A 25,525-nucleotide genomic window follows, 5' to 3' on the forward strand; every position below is an offset into this window, starting at 1 on the left:
CTACCCTTCTGAGCCTGACAGGGTGAGATCGGCGTTATATACTGTACTATCCAGCTGTGCGCCCGGGGCATTATGGTCTATGGGGTGGATACTGCAAGGGAGGATTTACCTACAAGTCCCAGCATGCCTTCGGCTATGTCAGTTATTACTGTGAGAAATAAGCACTGCAAGGCTCAGCATGTATGTTCCTCGTCTGTAGTGTGCCATATAGCGCCCAGATAACACTGCCAGTTACTGAAATCACATTGGGGGCGTAGTTTCAGCAGTGACGGGTCTCTCACCTAGGTGGACTATAGGGTGTCTCACTGGCTTTTGTAGAACTACAAGTGCCAGTAGGCCAGAGGGGGGCCTCGCCTCCACAGCCGCCATGTTTGACGTTGTGCTATGTTTTTGTTGCAGAGAATATCACATCGAGGGGAGCCGGTGGAGAAGGCGGCCGCACCCATGGGAGGGCGCTGTGGAGCTTGGGAGCACCGCCAGACTCTGATGTCCCCACAGCCATGGTAAACATCCAAATGTAGTGCTTTGCCATTACTGGGAAAGCTGGGTGACCCCCAACCTTGCCTGCGTCACAGCTGTCCCAGACTTCTGCTAGGAAACCTTGCATTGTGCCAGAAGGTCGATTTCCTGTCCAGTGATCACATGTGGTCACAGGACATGAATGAGGCTTTTACTACAATTGTCATTGGCAAGATATTTAGATATAATAGATTAATTGCCTTAAAGGGGTTGTCTTTTTCTTTTTACCAAAGTTGACCCAGTGAAAAATGTTCATTGTATATGAATGTTCGCTACAGGAACGTGGTATTAGATGCCGGTCATTGTAATGGATGCGCCTGCTGCAGTGGAGCAAGGAACGCTGTTTGTCCTCTCTGGATAATACATGGGGGTACCCTCCCTCTTTGGCATCCTATTAGGGGCTATCCAGCGGTTGTCGTAAAGAGTCAACCCCTTTTGCGGTATGCGTTACTGTCATTGGTCCTAGTACCAGGCACAGCGCTGTACATTGTATAGTGGCTGTGCCTGGTATTGCAGCTTTGCCCCATTCACTTGAATAGAGGAAGCTGATCAGCGGAGGTCCCGGGCATTGGATCTGCCACCAATTAGGTGCTGATGACCTATCCTGAGGACAAGTCATCAAAAGCATCATGTTTTTGTGGCACCATTTTTTTCCTATTCTGGCTGGGGCGTTGTGTGAGTGCTTGTTTTTTGTGTTTTTTTGGGGGGTACTATCTCTCCGGGAGGAGGCTTATAGGCCATACATGCTCCTCTGGGAAGAATGGGATGCAAATGAGCTCCTGTTGCACATGTTCACCCGATGCGGTAGATTGTGATTTTTCTATAGATCTGGTTGTTACAGATGTGTTGATACCAAATATGTATATATTATTTTTTTTTTCCGTTTTACACAAAAACGTTTTTGAAAAAAATCATGTTTTTGTGTTGCCGGTTTCTGAAAGCCATATTTTTTATTTTTCTGGCAATGGTCTTGTGTGAGGGCTCAGTTTTTTGCAGGATGAAGTGATCCTTTCATTGGTGCCATATTGGGGTACACAAGACTTTTTGATCGCTTGATAATATTATTTTTGTTACTGACAGCCAGGCCCTGTATGAGCAGGTACATGTACGCCGCTCGTCCTTAAGGGTTATCCCAAGATTAATGTAAAAAAAATGAAAATCAGACATCATATAGTACATGACAATCTCTTTATAAAGCAGCCAGAACCATCCCTGTACCTCACATGGGTCCAAAGATCTCCCATTCAGTGCTCCAATTGCTCTGCTAGATATATATCAAGCTGGCAGCTCAGGGGGTGTGTCCTTTCTGCTGCAGCTCAGGGGGCGTATCCTGTCTGTGGCCGCTCTCTACCTATCACAGCTCAGGACGCAGTTGAAGGATGGAATTGAGCATGTGTGTCCACCTCAGGAAGGTGGACAGAGAATCGAGAGAAAACATTCAGCAGGTGGCGCCATGTAGATACATTTTATTGAGTAACTCAGCACCTAAATCCTTAATTACATGCAAAAATATTGAGTTCCAGGTGCTGGTTTGAAAACTGCAGAATATGTTTTCCCTCTGAGGACCATCTTTCCATGTCTTTGCCCAAGAAGGGGTGACCCATTTGGAACCCTCTCTATTAGCACATCGGGGATGCATATATTACATATACCTAATTTGTGCCTGGATTTCACCCTAATAGGAAGCTACTCATTCCGTGTTTTCACTTTTCTAGATACTGACAAACGCTCCTAATCCAGGAAATGGAGATCCCAAGAGGAGACGCTAAGGCAGCTGAAGGAGAACACAAACGATTCATCATTCCTTCTCAGGAGCCCGAGGCAGCCCCGGTGAGGTTTTATCTGTATAATGTAAAGGAGTATAGAGTCGGAGCCTGAATTAATTTGAGGCCAGTTTGCACCAAGAGGAGTCAGAGGACAGCAGTCTATTGGACATTAATAACCTTATCTATTGATGCTACACATGACGGAGATGGGAATGGGGAATTAAAGAAGTCCTCAGTTTAGGCACTCAATCATTAAAGTCTATGTACACCTTTGGGGGCAATTCTTTTTTATTATTGCATTGTACTTATTTATTTTGGAATCCTTCTTTGTGTACAGAGCTGAGATGCTGTAGTAGCTGCTTGTAGATTTTTTTTTCTCCGTCACCTGGGGAGCTGAGGCCTCCTTATCTCTGCTCTCTCACATTATAAACGCCCATTATAGCTCAATCCTTATATTACTGATAAGAATGTGTCTTAAATAAGTGTTTATGACCTCTTAGTAGTTTAGAGATGAGGCTTCTTAGATGACCACAGTGAAAGTACCAGTCACACAGCTAGAAAAACAGTTTAAGGGGTTGTGTCACTTCAGTAAGTGGCATTTGTCATGTAGAGAAAGTTGATACAAGCCACTTACTAATGTATTGTTATTATCCATATTGCTTCCTTTGCTGGCTGGATTCGTTTTTCCACCACATTATACACTGCTCGCCTCCATGGTTACAGACCACCCTGCAATCCATCAGTGGTGGTCGTGCTTGCACACTATAGGAAAAAGCCGTAGCCTATATGTGCTCCCATGGTCCCGGCCAACAGAGAGGCTGACGCTTTTTCCTATAGTGTGAAAGCACGACCACCACTGATGGATTGCAGGGTGGTCGTAATCATGGATATGAGCCGTGTATGTGATGGTAAAATGAATCCAGCCAGCAATGGAAGCAATATGGATAATAACAATATATTAGCAGTCAGTACCCCTGGCGCTCTCTTACTCCTGCTTACCTACTTGGCTGCTGGTGTCGCAGCGGCACCGCACAAACCGCTGCTAAACTGTATAGACTGTAAATATCAATAAGTATGACACGGCGCTCTGCCAGCCCACAATGAAGGTATCACCGACACACTTGCCAATAAATAACACAGGCTTTAGGTAATTACCTGTTCCTTAGCGTTTCCTCTGTGTCTATTCCTTCTTCTTTCGTGTGAACTAACAGTGTGCTGGATGTTAGGCTAAGATTACTAAATTACGGCTCACGCCCCGGCCGGTGGCGTGTTGCCGAGTGTATAATTCGTACCTCGCGCTGTTCCCAAGCAGATAGTGACGTCACTATACAGACTACGGTGAGTAGTGGGTACCAGAATTCCTATCTACGCGTTTCGGACAGTGCGCTGTCCTTCGTCAGGAAAAGGAATCCGGTGTTCCGGAATTTTCTGCTACCCGGAATATTTTGCTACGCACGTCACTTCCGGTAGTGACGTGGGAGGTGTGTCTCTCACCTCGGCTTCTCATTGGCTCTGGCGGGGGTTTGTCGGCGCAGGCGCGGAGGATTCACCCATCGCGTGAACGCGCCGAGGGTAGCAGAAAATTCCGGACCACTGCGCATGCGCGAAGAAGACCGACCGAAGGTAGCAGAAAATTCCAGCTTCGCGCATGCGCAGTAGGCCAGAATTTTTTTTCTGCTACCTTCGGCTCCTACTGCGCCGAGCCGTCTTTTATAGCGAGCCAAAGGTAGCAGAACATTCCGGCCCACTGCGCATGCGCGAAAAAGGACGGTTTGGCGCAGGCGCAGTAGCGCCGAGTCAGTTAACAATAAAGTTTAACAAAATGCAAATATCTAGACCTCTTCAGCACCTCTGTGACGTTTACTTGATAGTATTATGTCTATATTGTGGAAGATAGTTTTAAGGAAATGAAATAAAGATTTAAAATGTTAGTCAGCACTTCAAGCTAGACGTAATGTGGTCTGAGTGACCAATTAATAAAAATACTGTGAACCCGCCGAAGGTAGCATAAAATTCTGGCGCATGCGCGAAGCCGGAATTTTCTGCTACCTTCGGTCGTCTTCTCCGCACATGCGCAGTGGGCTGGAATTTTCTGCTACCTTCAGCCGTCTTTTTCGCGCATGCGCAGTGGGCCGGAATTTTCTGCTACCTTCGGCCGTCTTCGCACATGCGCAGTGGGCCGGAATTTTCTGCTACCTTCGGCGCGTTCACACCACTGCGCATGCGCGAAGAAGACGACTGAAGGTAGCAGAAAATTCCGGCTTCGCGCATGCGCAGTGGGCCGGAATTTTATGCTACCTTCGGCGGGTTCACAGTATTTTTATTAATTGGTCACTCAGACCACATTACGTCTAGCTTGAACTGCTGACTAATATAACATTTTAAATCTTTATTTCATTTCCTTAAAACTATCTTCCACAATATAGACTTAATACTGTCAAGTAAACATCACAGAGGTGCTGAAGAGGTCTAGATATTTGCATTTTGTTAAACTTTATTGTTAACTGACAATGCTCTACTGCGCCTGCACCAAACCGTCCTTTTTCGCGCATGCGCAGTGGGCCGGAATTTTCTGCTACCTTCAGCTCGCTATAAAAGACGTCTCGGCGCAGTAAGCCAGAATTTTATGCTACCTTCGGCTCGGTGCAGGCAGCCGGAAGTTTCTGCTACTTTCGGTCGGTCTTCTTCGCGCATGCGCAGTGGGCCGGAATTTTCTGCTACCTTCGGCCGTGTCTTTCACGCATGCACAGTGGTCCGGAATTTTCTGCTACCCTCGGCGCGTTCACGCTATGGGTGAATCCTCCGCGCCTGCGCCGACAAACCCCCGGCAGAGCCAATGAGAAGCCGAGGTGAGAGACACACCTCCCACGTCACTACCGGAAGCGACGTGGGTAGCAAAATATTCCGGGTAGCAGAAAATTCCAGAACACCGGCGATACTGCTTGGTACCTAATATTTATACACTCCTCTCTATGACCTTAACCAATTCACTCCTCTGCTCCACATCTTTTGATTCTAGATTCCTGGGTGCACACTCCCCACTGATCCCTGCCTTATTCAAATGCAAACAGCTCAATTTTGGGATTTAACCCTCATAGAGAGGAGTGTATAAATATTAGGTACCAAGCGGTATCGCCGTATTCCTTTTCCTGACGAAGGACAGCGCACTGTCCGAAATGCGTAGATAGGAATTCTGGTACCCACTATTCACCGTAGTCTGTATAGTGGCGTCACTATCTGCTTTGGAACAGCGCGAGGTACGAATTATACACTCGGCATCACGCCACCGGCCGGGGCGTGAGCTGTAATCTAGTAATCTTAGCTTAACATCCAGCACCACGTTAGTTCATACGAAAGAAGAAGGAATAGACCAGCGGAGATCCGTCCGCAACCCGGCAAATACGCAGAGAATCGGCCGGACAAATACCGCTGCATGAGAAGTTGAATTTATAGTTAAAAGGGTATTCCAGTAAAGTAACTTAATTTAAAAAAAAATGTCATTAAGGCTGCAAGCTGGGACCCAACCAGAACCTGTACCTATACATATAACCAGAGCTTCAATCTACCTTGCAATCCATTTGTCTAGCTCCTGTGTGAGCCTGCAGCACACTGAGAGTGTCATGGCGCCTGATCTTCCCTCACAGAACTACAATCCCCACAGTCCTTAGCTTTCCTGCTGTGTTGATGATTATTGATTGGCTGCCTGATATACCGACCAGTCACGCCCCCTCTACTCAGTAATCAGCAGCACACTGACACGCCCTTTGTTTCACAAGACATTTAGCTAGAGAACTGATAGCAACACACTGAGCATGCTCGACCTGACAAAGGCTCAGAACTACAGGTCAGTGCCATAGTAATTTATGGGGAAACAGTGGGTAGCAGAGGAAGAAAACTACTGTTAGAACTACTGATCGGCAAATATGTGAAATTTATATTATATTAGGTAATTATTGATGATGAATTAGTCTAAAACATAAGTTATATTTATGGTAACCGGAATACCCCTTTAATAGGACCGGACAGCAATTCTGTAGCTGCTGGATGTACTTGCGCTAGGCTGACTGTACTGAATATTTGGACACTTTCTCATAATTGTTTCTTGAGGAACATAAGGTCTCCCATTCCCCAAACCTGTCCATCTTTTCTTTTACTTTAAAGTGTACCTGTCATAAGAAGAAATATACATACATGGGATTCGGGGTACCACTTTGGCTCCTGTTAGCGTTACTTTCCAGCACATAGGTGCATGTGGAGAGGTGACGTTGGGCCATATAGCAGGGTACCACACTACCACTGACCACAGCTGACGTGGCTCTTTTGTTTGTGTGTTGGTGCTAGGTACGTTCCTTGTTTCAAGCCCCGGCGGCGGCTCAGCCATCCGTTGTGGGGTCGGCCGGGAGTTATGCAGATTACATTTTTCAGAAGGAGGCCAAAGTTCCTGAACAGAAACCTCCGTGCCAGAAGCCTCTGCATGAGAAGTTGAATTTGGGCCTGGAAGTGAATGTCCAGTGTGAGAAGACATATTTAGGCCCAGAATCAAAATCTGAAAGGGAAAGCAGTGCCTTGGCCTCGAATCTAAATGACAAGGAGGATCCTAAGACTGTGACCGGTTCCACTGCAGGACAGACGGCCATCCCAGTTCTTAAGCCTGGAGGCGGGAGGAGCTGTATTGTGGTTAGCCCTCGACAGGTAATGCAGAATAGTGAACAAGGTCTACCTATTATGTCCTTTTCTGTCATCTAAACTGATGCAAAATTCTGAGCTGATTAATTTTATAATATATCGTTATAAGGGTCCAAGCTCAATTCTTTTTAAAGGGGTTTTTCATATCAATGTCCTATCCTCGAGATAGGTCATCAGTATCAGATCAGTGGGGGTCTGGCTCCCGCACTCCGGCCAGTCAGGTGTTTGAAGGGTCTGTGAGGACTTAGGCCTATGACATCACATTCATCAGTCACTTGGCCAGTGAATTGGGCTGAGCTGTGGCGCCAAGCACAGCCGCTATCAAATGGACAGTGTGCGTGGTAAGCTCTGCGGCTTTCTCAAACAGCTGATTGTCGTGGGTGTCTGGAGTTGGACCTCCGCCAATCTCATAATGATGACCTATCCGTTTAAAGTGGTTTTCTGGGAATAATTACTTGTTACCAAATAACTGCAGTCTGCCTTCCTAAACCGAAAATCCTGTCAATTATTCCCGGAAAACCCATTGGTGGCATTAACAAAATGCATCTTGTCCCGCAAACAACAAGCCCTCATATGGCTATATGAACGGAAAATTTAAAAGTTATGTCTATTGGAACGTGGGGAGGAAAAATAAAAAATGAAACTAGGCCTGGTCTCTAAAGGGTTAAAGCTGTTTCTTCAGGTACCGTTCTAGTCACCGCCTCATTTTATTGCAGAGGGGTAACCCACTTCTTAAGCATGTTCGAAATATACCCTGGGAGTTTGGAGAAATTGTGCCAGATTATCTCCTTGGGGAGACATGTTGTGCCCTCTTTCTTAGGTAAGTCTCTATATGAAAGTATACAATAGCATTTCAATAATAATCAGTGGCAAGGTTGCTGCACTTTGTGAAGGGAGGTAGTCATAGCACCTTCTGGCAGTTATACCACCAATTTTGACCACTGCAGTCAACAGCGCCCCCAGTCTACTGAGATGTGACTGCACCAAAAGGACTCCCCAGAACTGACTATTTGCTTCACAGCCAATGGCCCACATTTACTAAAGTCAGCATGCCTAGTTTCTGGGGTAAATTTCACCAGAACATGGAGCAATTTGGCGCATTGGTGTTTATACAAATGTTCTGTGTCTAGCCCAGCATGGTGGTGTGGGTTAGGGGTCCATTCGCCATTTAGTTACAAAACTGCGTTACAATTTTACCGCAAAGTAAGCCAAACAATACATGGTATAGAGTTGGAGAAGTGTCTATCCCTGCACCACATTTATCACCCAGCTTGTCTAAGAGTACACCATCTGGCGGATTAGTAAATCTGCCCCAATATGTATAGAGGGGTGCTACGAACATTTAATGTTGCACTTTCCATGCTTTATAGTAAAGACTGGAAATACACAGAGCTGTAAATCCATCTGCAGGTCACATTGCAGCGGTACAATCTCGCCATCTTCTTCTCTAGTTTGCGGTATCACAACCTGAATCCAGAATATATACACACACGGCTGAGGTCTTTGGGTCAGTCCTATGCACTCCGGGTTCTTTTGGTGCTGGTGGATGTGGTAAGTTTTAAGATCCAGACAATATTTAGGAGGAGGTGGTCAGATCAGTAAAATTCTGAAGTTTTTTTCTTTCTTGCACACTTATTTTTGCAGAAAGACCCACATTTCACTCTAAAAGAGCTGGCAAAGATCTGTATCCTATCAGACTGCACATTGGTGCTGAGCTGGAGGTAAGAAGTGAACACGGGGATATGTACACAGTCAAATTCCAGCGGCCTGGCACCTAATAGTCCAGAAAAAGCATGTGGTGGTGAGTGCAGGACTAAATGCCAGACTGGTGGGATCGGACTCTTAGTACACACATCCTGTGTAGGAGGTACGTAGATGTATATGGCTATTTCTGTGTGTGTTGTCATTGTAGTATAATGGCTCACTCTCTCCTATAGTCCAGAGGAGGCTGCAAGATACTTAGAGACGTACAAATGCTATGAACAAAAGCCGGCTGATGTACTCAAAGAGAGGATGGAAAGTGACTTCATGTCCAGGGTGAGTAAGGCACCACGTGGTCTGGATCTTATGCTGCAGCCTGGTCTGTGCATATGTCAGGCATCATGGTTATTTCTCTGGCTTATTGCAGATTACAGACTGCCTCACCACCGTGAAGTCCGTGAACAAGACAGACAGTTGCACTTTACTCACCACATTTGGGGTCAGTTTTTCTCAGGCTTTTCTATCTCTTCATCTGTAGATCCTCATAGTGTATGACCCCATGACAATATGGCTGACACAGGGCAGTCATCCTGCTTTCCTACCGTTCTGAATATCTGCATAACTGGGCAGGTATGCCATTCAGGATCCTGAGAAAGCTGGATGTCAGTAGTATCGTCACAAACTTGACTGCGGAGGCTAATTTAAAGGGGTTGTCTCATCTCAGACAATGGGGGCATATTGCTAGGATATGCCCCCATTGTCTTATTGGGAACGGAGACCTGCGAAGTGGTGGCTGGAGGACTCCAGTCCGGCTACCATCAAGCACTGTCCTCATAGAAGTGAATGGGAGTGCACTGCGCATGACCGGCCACCGCTCCAATTCACATCTATGGGCCCATCGGAAATAGCCAAGCCAGTGCTCGGCTATTTTCGGCGACCCCATAAAAAGTGAACGGAGGACGGCTGCGCATACGCAGTGCACTCTGCACCACTTTTGGGGCTCTGTTCTCGATATAGGTGCAGGTCCCAGCGGTGGGGCCCGCACCTGTAAGACAATGGGGGCATATCCTTGCGATATGCCCCCATTGTCTGAGATGAGACAACCCCTTTAAGTACGTATAGGAGCATTGCACTAAGCAATGGACGGAGCTGTGTGGTTCCTTAAAGGGAACCTGTCACCGGGATTTTGTATATAGAGCTGAGGACATGGGTTGCTAGATGGCCGCTAGCACATCTGCAATACCCAGTCCCCATAGCTCTGTGTGCTTTTATTGTGTAAAAAAAAACTATTTGATACATATGCAAATTAACCTCAGATGAGTCCTGTCCCTGAGATGAGTCAGGGACAGGACTTCTCAGGTTAATTTCCATATGGATCAAATCAGTTTTTTTTTTACACAATAAAAGCACACAGAGCTATGGGGACTGGGTATTGCAGATGTGCTAGCGGCCATCTAGAAATCCATGTCCTCAGCTCTATACCCAAAATCCCGGTGACAGGTTCCCTTTAACCAGGGTGGCCAAAAATCTATGATTTAAAAAAAAAAATAATCAAAACTGATATATATATATATATATATATATATATATATATATATTTTTTTAATATAAAATGCTTTTTGAGGAAAATATATTACCATCCAAAGGTTATGAAATAAAGATTCGTTTTTTTTAATTATGTAGAATATATGTGTAATTTTTTTGGTAAATAAATTCCATGAATCCATTCACAATGTCATGCTCTTCCAGAGGTTTTTGTAAGATTATTGGGCAGTTTCTCTGCCTACAAGATATTATCACAGATGCTTGGTTTACTTTTGCAGTTCTCAAAACTGAATTTGACTCAGCAGAGATCACATGCCTCTTCTTCACAGCAAAAATGTTATAACATGAACAGAGTTGAGAAAAATACCTTAATCCTAACTTCTACAAACCTATGAATACAGAATCAAACTAATATGAAAAGTTGTTATTCTAAAAATCTTCATCTACTTGCATATTATAAGTTATACCAGCAAGAATTTGTCTTTATGTAGAAAACTACGATTTAAATCAAGCCTTACTGACTAGTGATTTCAATCAAATCCACCCTGATTTTAACTACTGCAGAACAGCTATGTGGGGGTCAGACCTCCAATGAACAGATATTGATGGCTTATTCTGAGAATAGGCCAGCAATATAAATATACCCAAAAATTCTTAAGGGGAAGGTGGCTTTTAACCCCTTGCGGACCAGGCATATTTTCCTTTTTGCATTTTTGTTTTTTCCTTCCCACATTGGAAGAGCTATAACTTTTTTAAATGTTCCATGTTAGGAGAAAGTTGGATGTGCACCGCTAAAACGGGTTATAAGGTGCTGTCTGGGGACGTGGGGTTGAGAACCACTGCACAGGCAATAAGAAAAAATTAGCCAGCATACTCATGAAATATTGCAATTTACCAAACCGTTTTTATTTGTGACCACCTATAAACAACAGACATAATGTTCATGATCCAATCATGCCCTTGTGGAATGAGTCAGAGCCCAGAGAGGGCGAAATGCGGTCCTGTGTTGGCATGCCTCACAGTGACACGTGCTTCGCTCCCACTCCAAGTTCTTCCTTAGTCAGGCGACTGTTTGACAAAGGTCCTGAACAGAATAAAACATCTGTATATATGGCGACATACAATTTTTGCAATAAATTTGTGCACAGAGGGTGCACTACATTTTTTTCCGGAAGAGTAAAAATACTCCTGTTACCATTTTTGAGGATTATTTTTACTCAAGGAGGAGTGCAAAAGTTGCAGTAATTCAAATAAATAATACGTAGGCCTACATAATGTTAAGGGCTTGTTCACATCTGCGGTGGAAGCTCTGTTGCAGATTCTGTCAAAAAGACTGGACAAAACAAAAACCTTATATGCAGGATTTATTTGTCTGGTAAGAAAGACAGGATCCCAAACAGAAACTGAACGGACTCCTTCATAGTTTATCTCAGTTATGTGTCCGCTCCAGAACATCCAGATTTTTTGTTATTCTGCTCATCTAACAGAGCGATAACTAGCGGTGGTGTGAACGTGCCCTAAGAGGTGGGTATTTATGCAGGGGAACCATTACTAGTCTAAATAATATCTCTCCCCTCCCATCAGCTTCTCTAACATACAGCCCCATGTAAATAACTTCTCTCCTCTGCTTCTCCAATATACAATTCCATGTAAATATCACTGCCCTTCCAACATACAGTCCCATGTAAATAACATCTCTCCCGTCCACTCAGCTTCTCCAAATAACATCCCACCTTCTCTCCAGCCCCTCCAACATCATCGTTGTGCTGTTCATTGTCATGAATGGCAGGGAAAAGTCTATTGCGTATTGATACTCGTGAGTCTTTTTTTTTTAGGGAGTAACATTTTCATATTTCTGTCTACAGAGCTGTATGAGGGCTTGTTTTCTGTGGTACTATTTGGGGGTTTTAACGGCTTTTTGCTATCGTTTGTTACTTTTTTTTAGGGTGGGGCTAGGGAGAACAAAAAATGGTGAATCATGGATTTGTGTATTTGTTGTTACGGTGTTCACTGCACATTTTTTATGTTATAATCGCTCTGGGATATTTGGACACAGCGATACCAGTTATGCTTATTTCTAGACATAGAATTGGGAAAGGGGGAATATGCAGCCCGAGTGATGATGGGCTGCCTCCGCCAATTGAACATTAATGGATAGGTCAATAGTAAATGTTGAGTCCCAAGAACCTCATTTAATCCTGTCACGTACATGTATGTAGTCATTATTCAATCATTTTGTTCCCTACAGACTCTCGCTGACCTGGCAAATGCATCTCGAGAAGATCTCTCTCTTTGTCCAGGACTTGGACCCCAAAAGGTAAGTGATGTTGCATGGACCATGAATTTGGGGCAGTGGGGAAATCCTTTTATTTGTATGGCTAAAGAAACATGTGCTTCATCCATGTATAGGAATATACTCCACCTGTATCTTCAGCTAAAGACTGTGTGTTGACAATTTAAAAAAATAATGAATAAAAATAAATCCAGAACAAGAATACATGCAGAAGTTCTTCAGTTATCTCTGGTCACTTCCATGAGCATTAGATCTGTTTGTCTTCTAACTTTCATTTGTATTCTTCTAGGCTAAGAGACTGTTTGATGCTCTACATGAACCGTTCCTGAAAACTAAGTAGTAGGTACCGTGACCCAGGAAAGGAAGGAAGATCAATCATTTCTTAAAGCTATGCACAAAGAATAAGGATTTAACAGTTTTTTCAGTAGTTTTTTTTTTTTATTGTGTACCAAATATAAATGGGATATGGTTTGTATAATAAATGTTCTATTACTGCTGAATACTAAAGGAGTTTTAATCACAGTAGTTCGGAGTGTTTAGACAGGAAACCAAGAACACTGCCGGTACAGCCATCGACATAGTCAGGTACATCATCTATACATACAAATATACTTTACAGTACGAACACAAATCCACAGGGTAAATGTCCAAGTACCAGGTAGAAGCCCCTGAACCCTGGTCTGCACTATGCCGTTTCCAGGTATTGCTTCATGATACAGATTTGGTTTACATGATGATGACATTACTGGATGTGGGCCTTCTAGGTAGTGGAAATCTGGATGATCAAGCCATAGTACTAGAGTCTGGAAACAACACTGGAGAAATCACAGAAACTTTTAGGGTTTATATAGAGGGTGGTCATGGTGTGGCATTGCATCTGCTGGAACCGCACATATTTACATGTGGTCTTCCTGCAGTAATGGTAAAGCTGTAGCACCATTACATCCCCTGAGACTAAACCCTAATACTCCTTGATGGGCAAATCCGAGAGCCGTCCTTTAACAAAGACCGAGTCCTGGCAGCCCCATTCCCTTTCATTTTCGGTGACTAGTAAAGCCAAAGAAGCATGGTTAGGATTATGTAAAATAATGCACTGTACCCAACACCAGGTATGCAAATTAAGGAACTGCAAGCTATATGTGTTTCAACCATGTCAGAGGAGCTGAGGACCAAATATACATGAATCGTTAGGCTCTTATACCTGGCATGTGGATTTTGTCACGTGCTGTGCATTTTTACAAGCCCTACTTGTACGTATTATCTTTATTGCTCTAATGCAGCACAAATTAAAAATAAAGGAATTAGGCAATAATCTGTTAATCTACCGCTACAGTGGAGACCGATGTTTCCATGGTAACAGACTACAAATAAAAGTAGGGTGATTGTAGTCATACTACCATCTATCCCCTACCTGTAAACTACAAAATGTTAGTCAGAGTTAAGGACATATGGAAGGAAATGAGTGTTGGATCAGACTACATTGTTCGTAGTCTGTTACCATAGAGACAAAAAGGTCTGTAAATGAGCTGTAGACAAAGTTACAGAAGATGGTCTTCATTTAAAACCATTTGAAAAGGTGCTCTGTTTTAATATTCCCTTAAATCAAGTGACATGAACATTTTCTAGAGAGTCATTCAACACAAGCAAAACATCTCGCCACTATAGGACAGATGGTACATTAAAATACAATTTATAAATAAAACATGATCTATGCTCCATTGCAACAGTGCCCCTAGTGGTCAAAGTAAGAAGTGGTAGAAATGTGGTGTCACCTCAAACATGATCTATACATAAGAGTATGCCTAACATTTAGACTACTGAACTGTTCCTTTTATCTGCAGCTTGTGTATGCCTTACATACAGAGGTCTATGAAATTAGGGATTGTTGATCTAAGGGCCCAGTCCTAAGTAATGCGCACTGTTAGGGGTGGGGTATTGGCTACAGTTGTGCTTTCACACTAGCAGACATGTCAATGGATCCTATGCCTTACAATACATTTCTGCTGTTGAGTAGGGTTAATAAGCTGAAGGCTTACTTTTGAGCATCGCGTTCCATTTTAGCTTTACAATATTGAACTCGCTTGCACAGATTTTGCTAAGTTGGAGTTACATCGTATCTTCCTCTCCATCCAAAAGCTTACCTAGTAGTTTGGCCCAGTGTTCGGAATGGATTGCTTTTTTCCTATATCCAAACATGATGTCAATAGACTGTTGTCAGACATGTTTTCTCAATGTTGGGCATGTAATCAAGTGTGCTACTGTCGGTGGTCGCATGACGACACTATATGGTTAGAGAGGATGGAACTGTGCTCCTCTTGCCCACTGGTATTGCAGCTCAACCTCAGATAGGTGCAGTTTGGGGGAAGCAGACCCTTTAACTGTGAGCACCATATCAGGTGACAACGCAAGGATTTACACTAAAGTAACAAAAACACACATATACAAACAATATAAGTTAAAACAGCCATTAAAAAAAAGTACATAGTAAAAAGTCTGAGAGGTGGGCGTCATATCCAAGACATATCTATGTTACCTCTGGCATAACATAAAACCGCATTTCCCCAACCATTCTGACTTGTGGGTAGCTGCCAATCCACCTAGTTATGAACAGTCTGGGAAAGTTGAGTGGCAATCATAATAATGTGTCCGTATCAAAAGTGTTGTAATCCAGAAAGGCTAAATCAGTCAGTGGGGATTCTTATCTCAGAGCAAACATACTTCAAAGCAGTGTTCCTCATCTCCAGTCCTCGAGGCGCACCTGCCGGTCATGATTTGGGAATATCCTATAGGATAAGTCCTAATGTATTGACAGTAGTTATACAGAGATACTAAGGGGAATCCTGAAAACATATCCAGCAAGTGGGCTGCTGAGGGCTTTAAAGGGAACCTGTCAGGAGCTGAATGAGGTTCCTGACATGTTCCCTTTAAAGGGGTCATCAATGCATCCTGCTCTGTGTCCAGCAAGTGTCATACACAGGTCCTATTCTAATTATTGATATCCGCGTACTTGCTGGCCATTGGATGGTTGCCCTGTCAGCATGCAGTTGTGCTCTTCACACCCAGAGGGTAAGCCTGGACAACCCTGCTGTAGATGTATCAGGTCATCATGCTGGATAGAAAAGCTCTACATGCCCCCATTCTGGCAACTGGTGAGATGCCTTGGGCTGGGACAATAGGTGCAGAAAGGCTTGCTTGTATTATACCCCAATATCTCCCTTTTATATATTTTTTCAGTATTACTGTGGTGTGAGATTTACCTTTACAGGTCAAGATGACCAAATGTCACATAAGACTTAAACCTTTAATAAGGGTCTCATAAAAAAAACTAACTACATTGCTCTAAAGTACAACCGATCTGGTAAATAACCAGGAAATGGAATATACCAGAACCAGATATTCCATGTGATCTGACTACAGTAGGCTCGCTAGCTACAGGGAGAGCGTCTTTGGATTGTCTTCTATGGCATATATAAGTGGGACACAACGGTATTTGACCTTGCTGATCCCATAGGTCACCCTCCCTAAAGTATGCTGACCTTGGTAATAATATATAGTGGGACGTCAATTTAGGTCATGTTGTGTGCTTAAACTGGAAAGAAAAGGGCAGCTGGGATCAATGCCTCCATCTAGGTAGATGGTACAGGCCTGAATTCAGGAATACTGGAGAATAACGGGTGGTCATGTGGACTTCTAAGTTTAGTCACATTAAAGCCCGTTGCTGATAAGGAAAGGACTTCTGTTAAAAAATAATATGTAAAAAAATACAGAACGTCAGGACAAATTTCAGATGGACTCTTATGACCTGCATTTGAATCCTGGCACCACGACACCTGCCAGTGTGAGTAGTCCTTTTCACGTTGAGTTCCTTTATGCCACACGATAAGCCTTCATCAAGGAATACTCTTTCCGACTAGCGCGAGATGCCCAAAGAAACAGGGCTCCAGCCATGATCTGCAGAGGTGACGAGACACAAGCCAAACAGAAGGACCATCCATACTCTCCCCGAACCCCTGGTGGAAGGGGCAGACTCTTCTGCAGCATATACACCCCGCTGGCGAAACACAGAACTGCTCCCAATGTGCACACACCTGCAAGGCAGAGGAATGACACAGTCAGGCGCCTGGTGAGGAGTTAGACAGTAGAGAAGAGCCATCCTGATCGTCACATACCTGCCAGTAGATGCAAGGCCCCAGTTACCAGTGCCGGATACAGACTGCGGCAGACACAGCCAGCCAGACCAATAATCGCTCCAACAAATATAAGTCCGAGGGCGACCAATGGGAGCAGGAACTGACAACGCCACAGATCTGAAACAAAAATGCACCTGCTTTACACTAGGATGACGAACACAAGGACAGCTGTCCACATGTCTCCTTAGATCCCACTGATGTGACCCACAACCCTTCCAGTATCAGCCATTATTGTGGGGCAACCACTCCAAAGTCAGCACAGCATTCTTCTACCACGACTAATAGGGGCATCCCCCACATCACGAAGTGAGATTTAAGGGTCACTGAGCTTTCACATAACTGTCATATTTTATAATAACATATCAAAAGGTTTTAATCGGGGGGGGGGGGGGGGGGGGGGTCTGAGTGCTGAGACCCCCACCAATCGTTAGAATGAGGAGAGAGATGCGCTCGCTGCAGGAGACAGAAGCGATACAGGCCCATAGACTTTAAATTGTGTCCCTCTGGCTTCTTCTAGCAATCAGTGGAGGTCTCAGCACTCAGACCCCAACCGATCAAAACCTTTGATATGTCGCTATGACATATCCAAAGTTTTGTGAAAGCTCAGTAACCCTTTAAAGCAGCGTGTATTATGTGAATGGCATTTTGAGAGCATCTGTGGGCAGCTATTACCAATCAAGTCGGGGGGAGTATGCCATATAGTAAGGCGTGGCTTCCGTCAGCAGAGCTTGCAGGACTGGACAAATCTCACGAGTCCTACAAATCAGGTCTCAGAAACAGTATCTTATTGGGCTGCATGAAAACACATTAGCAAAAAAATAATTTAAAAAAATAAACAATTGGAGATGTAGATGACTAAAGTTTTTGCCCCCATTCCCTCGGCACTCAAAATAGAGCTCCCCTTGGTAGTTACACATATGCCAAACCTTCCCCCCAATCCTTAAGGCCTCTTTCACACGGGCGTTGCGGGATAAGATGCGGGTGCGTTGCGGGAACATGCACGATTTTTCTGCGCGAGTGCAAAACATTGTAATGCGTTTTGCACTCGCGTGAGAAAAATCGTGCATGTTTGGTACCCAAACCCGAACTTCTTCACAGAAGTTCGGGCTTGGGATCGGTGTTCTGTAGATTGTATTATTTTCCCTTATAACATGGTTATAAGGGAAAATAATAGCATTCTTAATACAGAATGCATAGTACAATAGGGCTGGAGGGGTTAAAAAATAAATAAATTAAAAACTCACCTTAATCCACTTGATCACGGAGCCCGGCATCTCTTCTGTCTTCTTTTTTGCTGATTGCAGGAAAAGGACCTGTGGTGACATCACCCCGGTCATCACATGGTCCGTCACATGATCCATAACCATGGTAAAAGATCATGTGAAGGACCATGTGATTACCAGAGTGATGTCACCACAGGTCCTTTTCCTGCACACAGCAAAAAAGAAGACAGAAGAGATGCCGGGCTGCGCGATCAAGTGGGTTAAGGTGAGTTTAATTATTTTTTATTTATTTTTTTAACCCCTCCAGCGCTATTGTACTATGCATTCTGTATTCAGAATGCTATTATTTTCCCTTATAACCATGTTATAAGGGAAAATAATAATGATCGGGTCTCCATCCCGATCGTCTCCTAGCAACCGTGCGTGAAAATCGCACTGCATCCGCGCTTGCTTGTGATTTTTACGCAACCCCATTCATTTCTATAGGGGCCTGCGTTACGTGAAAAACGCACAAAGAGGAGCATGCTGCGATTTTCACGCAACGCACAAGTGATGCGTGAAAATCACCGCTCGTGTGCACAGCCCCATAGAAATGAATGGGTCAGGATTCAGTGCAGGTGCAATGCGTTCAACTCACGCATCGCATCCGCGTGGAATACTCGCCCGTGTGAAAGGGGCCTAAGGGCTCTTTCACACAAGCGGATCCTGTGTGGGTAATCCGCTGTGTGAAAGACCGCCAAGCCCCGTTCCGGACAGAAGAGACACGGAGCATTAACATGATTGATAATGCTCCGTGCCTCTCTGTGACCTTTTTCCTACAAAATCAGTGACAAAGTTGTCACAGAGGCACGGAGCATTATCAATCATGTTAATGCTCCGTGTCTCTTCTGTCCGGAACGGGGCTTGGCGGTCTTTCACGCAGTGGATTACCCGCACGGCATCCGCTTGTGTGAAAGAGCCCTAACTGTGACCTCTCCTAGTTGTCAAGCTAGTCCTCTCACAGCAGTCATATCTACCCCTTTTCATCCAATCCCATCTTTACTTCTCAATATTCAGTGGGATTTCCTCCCCCCAGCCCACGCTCCCTCCCAGTAATGACAGCAGGGCTCAAAAAGCATGGATGGCAGGAGGCAAACCCTGGACACCAAGGATGCTTCCTTTTGCACTTAGAATCCTTTAAAGGGAATGTGTCATCAGAAAATGACCTATTGTTTAAATTATGTTTCCATGTGAAACATTTTTCTTGAGTTTATTTTAAATGTTTTTGTTTCACGGTCTATATTTAAGGAAAATGTACATAATGCTGCAATTTTCGCGCTGACCACTAGGCCATGATTTCCTGCTCTGTACTGGAAACTATTTAGTAGCTGCCTCCATACAGATAAGATAGGTGATATTATAACTTATCTACTCCCTTTTTGACCTCTGTACAGGTCACGAAGCCTGTCTATAAATTCTCTCATAGAAATTAATAGGGTCCCCTCCTGTCCATTGTGTCTGTGTAGCTGCTCTCAAAAACATATTTTAGGCCTAGTGACCAGTGTGAAAACTGCAGGATTTTATACATTTTTAAAAGGGTTTTCCAAGATTTTTATACTGATGACCTATTCATCAGAATCTGATCGGTTGGGGGGGGAGGGGTTCAGCACCAGGGACCCCCACCAATCAGCTGTTTTGAGAAAGCGCTGTGGCCTTCTCTCACCTCACCAAACATTGTATACCGGCTGTTCATGGTATCGCTCTCAGCCTCATTCACTTCAATGGAGCTGAGCTGCTCCTAGGCCACGTCAGGAAAAGCAGAAAGATGGCCGCGGTTCTTTAGGGCTCTTTCACACTTCCGTTGTTGTCTTCCGGCATACAGTTCCGTCGTCGGGGCTCTATGCCGGAAGAATCCTGATCAGGATTATCCCAATGCATTCTGAATGGAGAGAAATCCGTTCAGGATGCATCAGGATGTCTTCAGTTCCGGACCGGAACGTTTTTTGGCCGGAGAAAATACCGCAGCATGCTGCGCTTTTTGCTCCGGCCAAAAATCCTGAACACTTGCCGCAAGGCCGGATCCGGAATTAATGCCCATTGAAAGGCATTGATCCGGATCCGGCCTTAAGCTAAACGTCGTTTCGGCGCATTACCGGATCCGACGTTTAGCTTTTTCTGAATGGTTACCATGGCTGCCGGGATGCTAAAGTCCTGGCAGCCATGGTAAAGTGTAGTGGGGAGCGGGGGAGCAGTATACTTACCGTCCGTGCGGCTCGCGGGGCGCTTCAGAGTGACGTCAGGGCGCCCCACGCGCATGGATGACGTGTTGCATGGATCATGTGATCCATGCGCATGGGGCGCTCTGACGTCATTCTGGAGCGCCCCGGGAGCCGCACGGACTGTAAGTATACCGCTCCCCACTACTACTATGGCAGCCAGGACTTTAATAGCGTCCTGGGTGCCATAGTAACACTGAACGCATTTTGAAGACGGATCAGTCTTCAAATGCTTTCAGTTCACTTGCGTTTTTCCGGATCCGGCGTGTAATTCCGGCAAATGGAGTGCACGCCGGATCCGGACAATGCAAGTGTGAAAGAGCCCTTACAGGAGGAAAAGGGGGGGGTGGGGGTTGGACCCCCACAAATCAGATAAGTCATCAGTAAAAAAAAATCTTGCAAAACAACTTGCAAAAATTCCTAAAATAAAGTATGTTGAACATAAAAACTTGGTCATTTTCTGATGAGACATTCCCTTTAAATATGTGAACATTTTCCTATAAATCCAGGTCATCAATCTGAAGTCTTTTTCCGTTTTCTCGTGATGAATCTCCGGCATCATTCCTTGGACTGTCAGCTGACTGGTCACTAACCTTTCATTTTTGTCCCGTAAGGTCAGGCCGGTCACTAACCTTTATGGTCATTATGCTCCTATAATGTCAGGTTGGATTGACTCACACCGGTTGTGAACATTTATGGTCCCACAAGGTCAGGCTCTTACTTACATGTACGGATCAGGTCAATTTCGGTGTTGTGATTTCCGGGCTGGCTGTATTTTTCTAAGAACTGATCCGAAAAAGACAATGAGACGCATCGCAAATTGGAAGACAGATCTGTTAAAGAATGGAGAGTACAGTTCATCAACCCCCAAAGTTCAGCTGTGTACGTATTTATTTTCTCACTATGGACCCCCAACCTACACTTTACAAGAAAGCAGCCCATAGAGGATTTCTGACTTGTCCTCGTCATCTGAGGTGTAAGATTCATGGAAATGAAAGGCGCATTTACACTGTCGGGAGGGAACGGTTCCTTCCTGATAACTGCCTGCTCATCAGTGGAGGTGATCGATCACCTCCACTGTATGAGGACGAGTGATGTCCTCTTACAGCAGATCACTCTTTACCAGAAACGATGACTGGGGTGTCTACCGGATGAATGAGCGTTTTGCGAGGTTCCTACTGATTGGAGCAAAGGTCACTACAAATAGGGCTAGCAACCATCTCCCTCCTACAACAAGGGTGGCTTGTGATCTTATTACCAGTCCGACAATGTCCAGCACAAATGGGAGACTGGGTGTCCTTGCCAGCAAGTCTGCCACGTAGCCATGCAGATGGTGGCAAAGTGCCAGATGACACTTAAAAGGGTTTTCCGAGAATTGTATACTTATGACTAGGAATGAGCGAATCGACTTCGGACGAAACATCCAAAGTCGATTCACATAAAACTCCATTAGAATACTGTACGGAGCGAGAGCTCTGTACAGTATTAGAACGTATTGGCTCCGATGAGCCCAAGTTATTACTTTGCGAAGTCTCACGAGACTTCGGGTAATAACTTCAGAAATTGATTTCTACTGTAGGAAAAACATTTCCCGAACTCAGGTTCAGTTCCAAGGTACCACTTTATGATGTATCCTCATCCCTACTGATGACCTATTGCCAGGATAGGTCATCAGTAAGTAATCTGTGGGGGTCCGACACCCGGACCACCGCCGATCAGGTGTTTAAGAAGGCAGCGGTGCTCCTGTGAACGCTGATGCCGTCGCTCTGCTGACCAAGCACATCGCCGTACATTGTATAGCGGCTGTCCTTGGTATTGTGCTCAGCCCCATTCACTTCTATGGGGCTGAGCTGTGCCAAGGCTAAGTGTAGTCATGTGGCCTAGAAGAAACTGTGAGAAGGCCACGGTGCTCATAGGAGCACCGCAGCCTTCTCAAACAGATGGGGGTCCCAGGTGTCACTCCCCCACCGATCAGATACTGATGACCTCTCCAAAGGATAGGTCATCAGTATAAAAATCTTGGAAAACCCCTTTAACTTAATTATGAACACCATGGTTGGAACAGGAACAAAGCATCTCAAGGGTTAAATCAAGAGGCCAGAGCACCTATGCCTGTGAGAGCTACCCACCATCGCTATCATAGTGCTGCTGGGAGAAGGTGATGCACTGCTGCCATAGCCCCAGGGTCCCGTTGCAGTGGTACAGGGCGTCCGTGTACGCCTTCTCATTGGCCTTTTCCAGTTCATTTAAGAATTCATTTGCAGACATCTCACTGACGTTGGCGAGGACGGGGGAGGTGAAATAGTGGTACCAGGAGACGGTACCCACTGCTGCACACAGGTAAATCACTGACAGGAGAGACAGGACGCTGCCAATCACCAGTGCTGTGGCAAAGCGGTTATCCATGGCGTTACACCAGCGGCGGCTCCTGGTCAACGTGCTGGAGGGGGCATCTGCTGGGAACAAAAGGGTTAGGGTGTTACTGCAGAGGAATCTGAGAGATCAGTGTGCAGACATCTGCCAGAGCCTCAATCCCTTGCCATGGTCAAGATCTCTGCTTGCATTCAGCAAATGTTGCTCACATCCAGTCCAGGCTTAGTAAGAGCATTAAAGCTCCTGATCGTCATCAAGGCGTGTTTCCAATCACTGACAGCAAGCAGAAATCTTGAAAATTGTGAATAATTTAACTTAAAAAAATAAATCCAGTAAAAAAATCCACAATCTGGAAAACAGCTTTAAAGGCTGGAAGAGCCCGGGTGGCAAGGGCATCTATACAAGCAATTTGTATACATTCTGACCCAATAAACGCCAACTGTCTGGGTGGAGACATCCTGGCCAATCAGATGCCAGGGATCTTTTAGTCCATGAAGGCAGCGGTGGCCACAAAGTGACCCTTCTGTCGCCATCTGACTGGCACAAGGGCTTTAATCCATGTACACGCCTGACAACGTTTGTGCCCCCCTGATCAGAGGGCGTGTGCACCTGTCAACTTCTCAGGGGCTGATTGCTGACTTGCTAAAACTGCAAGAAACGATTGCCATGGTGCCACAGGCCAGCTTCAGCCATGCTGGGACTTGTAGTTCCCCACAATCTGCAGAGCCACTGTCTGCTCGGACCCACACGTTATAGTGAGGTGTACACGGACATGGTAAGATCGCTCACCATCGAGAAGATGGATAAATACAAAGATTAATCCCCACAGCAGCCTCACCCTCACCACCAGCTTCGTCTTTACGCTTCTTCCGGGTCGCCTGGCGCAATGCATTTCGGGAATAGTAGTTCTGGCGACAACCCAGCAGGCCGCATGCGCAGTGAGCACATCCTCTGTAGGCACAGTATATGTACCTCAGCGCCACCTGCTGCTGGGAGATGGAAGTTAGTGATGGAGTCAGGTATATGCTCTAGTCTAGGTTAGCAGTGCTTTTGCTGTATTGTTAGAGCTTGCACTCAGGAGAAATGACTCAGCAACACAAACACAGCATTTTTCCCTTTTAGCAGCTCCCAATCCCCCCCCCCCTTCCCCAGCCTAGGGCATTTAAAAAGGGGAATTCGGGTTAGATTAAGTTATTCCCTATGCACAGATAGGTGGGGGACCCGATCGGTGGGGATCCCAGAGGTAGCACCCCCACCAATCTGTGGATAGGGGGTAACTTAGTCTAACTGGAATACCCCTTTAAATTAGCCGTAGACGGAGGCCAGTGATTGGTGTATGCAGCAAGTAAACAGCTGAAAGGATCGGAGCACTGGTGTTAGAAACATTTAGTGGCTTTAAGCACTTTTATAAATACATAATTCACACGTCCGTGAGATACCGGACTGGCGCCATTGGTTGCTATGACGCCGTGCCCTTTGTGCCGCCGCTGCTGTACAGTATACAGTAATACACTAGTATAGATCATACGAGTGTATTACTGTACTGCGGCTGCAGCAGGAAGCGCACGTCGTCATAGCGACCAATGACGCGGTGTCTCCTGCACTAAGCAGGATGCCAGTCCGGTATCTCACAGACCGTGTTCCACGGACGTGTCAATGCAGCCTAACAGACAACCCCTTTAAAGGAGTTCTCTGGGTTTTTATATTGATGTCTTATCTTTTAGATGGATTGGGAATATCAGTGGGGGTCCAACTCCAGTGAATCTGCAGTAGCTCTGTCCATTGTGTAGTTGACAATGCTGGTTACTGCAGCACTGCTCCCATTCCCTTCAGTTCCGTGAATGGTGCTGTGAAGTTCCATGGCCTATTTCCAACGCCACAGCTAGTACAGAACAACTGATGTGCGGGTACGCCAGGAGTCGAACCCCCAATGATGTGGTATTGATGACATAACTTAAGCGTAAGCCATCAATAGAAGAATCACAGAGAACCCCTTTAAAGAAGTTGTCTCGCCTCCTCACTTTTGCGCTTCGGGCCAGGACTTTCAGCACTCTAGGGGTTGAGGTCTGCAAGTATTACTGGCAGCACAGGCAAGGGGAGCTGGGGCTCTGTAATCCTGCCCCTTGCCTGTGCATGCGTGCTCCTGAGGCTGCTAATGATTCAGTAGCAGCCTTGGTCTGCTCAGCACATCGATAGCAGCCTTGGAGGAGATACAGGTGGCCAGGGAGCTGAGCATCTGCTAGAGGAGAAACAAGGTGGCCACGGATGGGAGCTACTGCTCATGAGCGCAGGTCTATGCTCGCTCATTCCCATAATCCAGCCACCAGAAAGGCTGGTGTTTTAGCTGTTTATTGCGCTTGTGTGGCCACCATTGCTGCATTGCATCGGTGGCTGCAACCCCTAGAGACAAGCATGTGTAACACCCCAGAGTTGTGTTACTACACTCCTCTACTCCGCTACTGCCCTTTAGGAGCCGTTATATTGTCATCTGATGTCATTTTGATTATGTCTCCACATACAGTTGCAAGAAAAAGTATGTGAACCCTTTGGAATAATATGGATTTCTGCCCAAATTGGTCATAAAATGTGATCTGATCTTCATCTAAGTCACAACAATAGACAATCACAGTCTGCTTAAACTAATAACACACAAAGAATTAAATGTTACCATGTTTTTATTGAACACACCATGTAAACATTCACAGCGCTGGTGGAAAAAGTATGTGAACCCCTAGACTAATGACCTCTCCAAGAGCTAATTGGAGTGAGGTGTCAGCCAACTGGAGTCCAATCAATGAGATGAGATTGGAGGTGTTGGTTACAGCTGCCCTTCCCTATAAAAACATACACCAGTTCTGGGTTTGCTTTTCACAAGAAGCATTGCCTGATGTGAATGATGTCTCGCACGAAAGAGCTCTCAGAAGACCTACGATTAAGAATTGTTAACTTGCATAAAGCTGGAAAGGGTTATAAA

The 25,525-nt window shown here is 45.2% G+C and overlaps 2 protein-coding genes across 8 annotated transcripts; one reads left to right on the forward strand and one right to left on the reverse strand.

The window, feature by feature from the left end:
• Nucleotides 1-16,299, forward strand: ERCC1 (ERCC excision repair 1, endonuclease non-catalytic subunit). 2 transcript variants are annotated; one of them, XM_040436256.1, is made up of 11 exons: nucleotides 1-22; nucleotides 400-503; nucleotides 2,235-2,349; nucleotides 6,627-6,977; nucleotides 7,688-7,791; nucleotides 8,423-8,522; nucleotides 8,616-8,692; nucleotides 8,909-9,008; nucleotides 9,100-9,171; nucleotides 12,466-12,534; nucleotides 12,800-16,299. In XM_040436256.1, exons 3-11 carry the CDS (start codon nucleotides 2,263-2,265, stop codon nucleotides 12,848-12,850), a joined length of 1,011 nt encoding a protein of 336 aa, XP_040292190.1. In that variant the 5' UTR covers nucleotides 1-22; nucleotides 400-503; nucleotides 2,235-2,262; the 3' UTR covers nucleotides 12,851-16,299. The 2 variants fall into 2 exon arrangements, with proteins under 2 accessions (XP_040292190.1, XP_040292191.1); XM_040436257.1 differs by lacking the exon at nucleotides 1-22 and adding an exon at nucleotides 162-180.
• On the reverse strand, nucleotides 13,831-23,520 carry CLDND1 (claudin domain containing 1). 6 transcript variants are annotated; one of them, XM_040436271.1, is made up of 5 exons: nucleotides 23,390-23,520; nucleotides 22,308-22,631; nucleotides 20,904-21,011; nucleotides 16,680-16,817; nucleotides 13,831-16,598 (listed from the first exon to the last, which is right to left on the reverse strand). In XM_040436271.1, the coding sequence occupies exons 2-5, from the start codon at nucleotides 22,582-22,584 to the stop codon at nucleotides 16,378-16,380; spliced, it is 744 nt and encodes a 247-aa protein (XP_040292205.1). In that variant the 5' UTR covers nucleotides 22,585-22,631; nucleotides 23,390-23,520; the 3' UTR covers nucleotides 13,831-16,377. The 6 variants fall into 6 exon arrangements, with proteins under 6 accessions (XP_040292205.1, XP_040292208.1, XP_040292207.1 ...); XM_040436274.1 differs by having other exon boundaries at nucleotides 23,396-23,511; XM_040436273.1 differs by having other exon boundaries at nucleotides 22,308-22,634; nucleotides 23,390-23,485.
• Between the last annotated feature and the right edge of the window lie 2,005 nt (nucleotides 23,521-25,525).

The sequence above is a fragment of the Bufo bufo genome, chromosome 6 (assembly GCF_905171765.1).
Source record: "Bufo bufo chromosome 6, aBufBuf1.1, whole genome shotgun sequence".
Lineage (NCBI taxonomy): Eukaryota > Metazoa > Chordata > Amphibia > Anura > Bufonidae > Bufo > Bufo bufo.

Excerpts from the sequence above, each read along its gene's own strand:
- ERCC1 (XM_040436256.1), top strand. The coding sequence starts at position 2,263 with ATGGAGATCCCAAGAGGAGACGCTAAGGCAGCTGAAGGAGAACACAAA. Across the intron at positions 8,523-8,615 it reads TTTTGGTGCTGGTGGATGTG|AAAGACCCACATTTCACTCT; the intron begins GTAAGTTTTAAG and ends TTATTTTTGCAG. Across the intron at positions 9,172-12,465 it reads CTTTACTCACCACATTTGGG|ACTCTCGCTGACCTGGCAAA; the intron begins GTCAGTTTTTCT and ends TGTTCCCTACAG.
- CLDND1 (XM_040436271.1), bottom strand. The coding sequence starts at position 22,584 with ATGGATAACCGCTTTGCCACAGCACTGGTGATTGGCAGCGTCCTGTCT. Across the intron at positions 16,818-20,903 it reads AATTGACCTGATCCGTACAT|ATCTGTGGCGTTGTCAGTTC; the intron begins GTAAGTAAGAGC and ends TTTTTGTTTCAG. Across the intron at positions 16,599-16,679 it reads GGCCTTGCATCTACTGGCAG|GTGTGTGCACATTGGGAGCA; the intron begins GTATGTGACGAT and ends TCTGCCTTGCAG.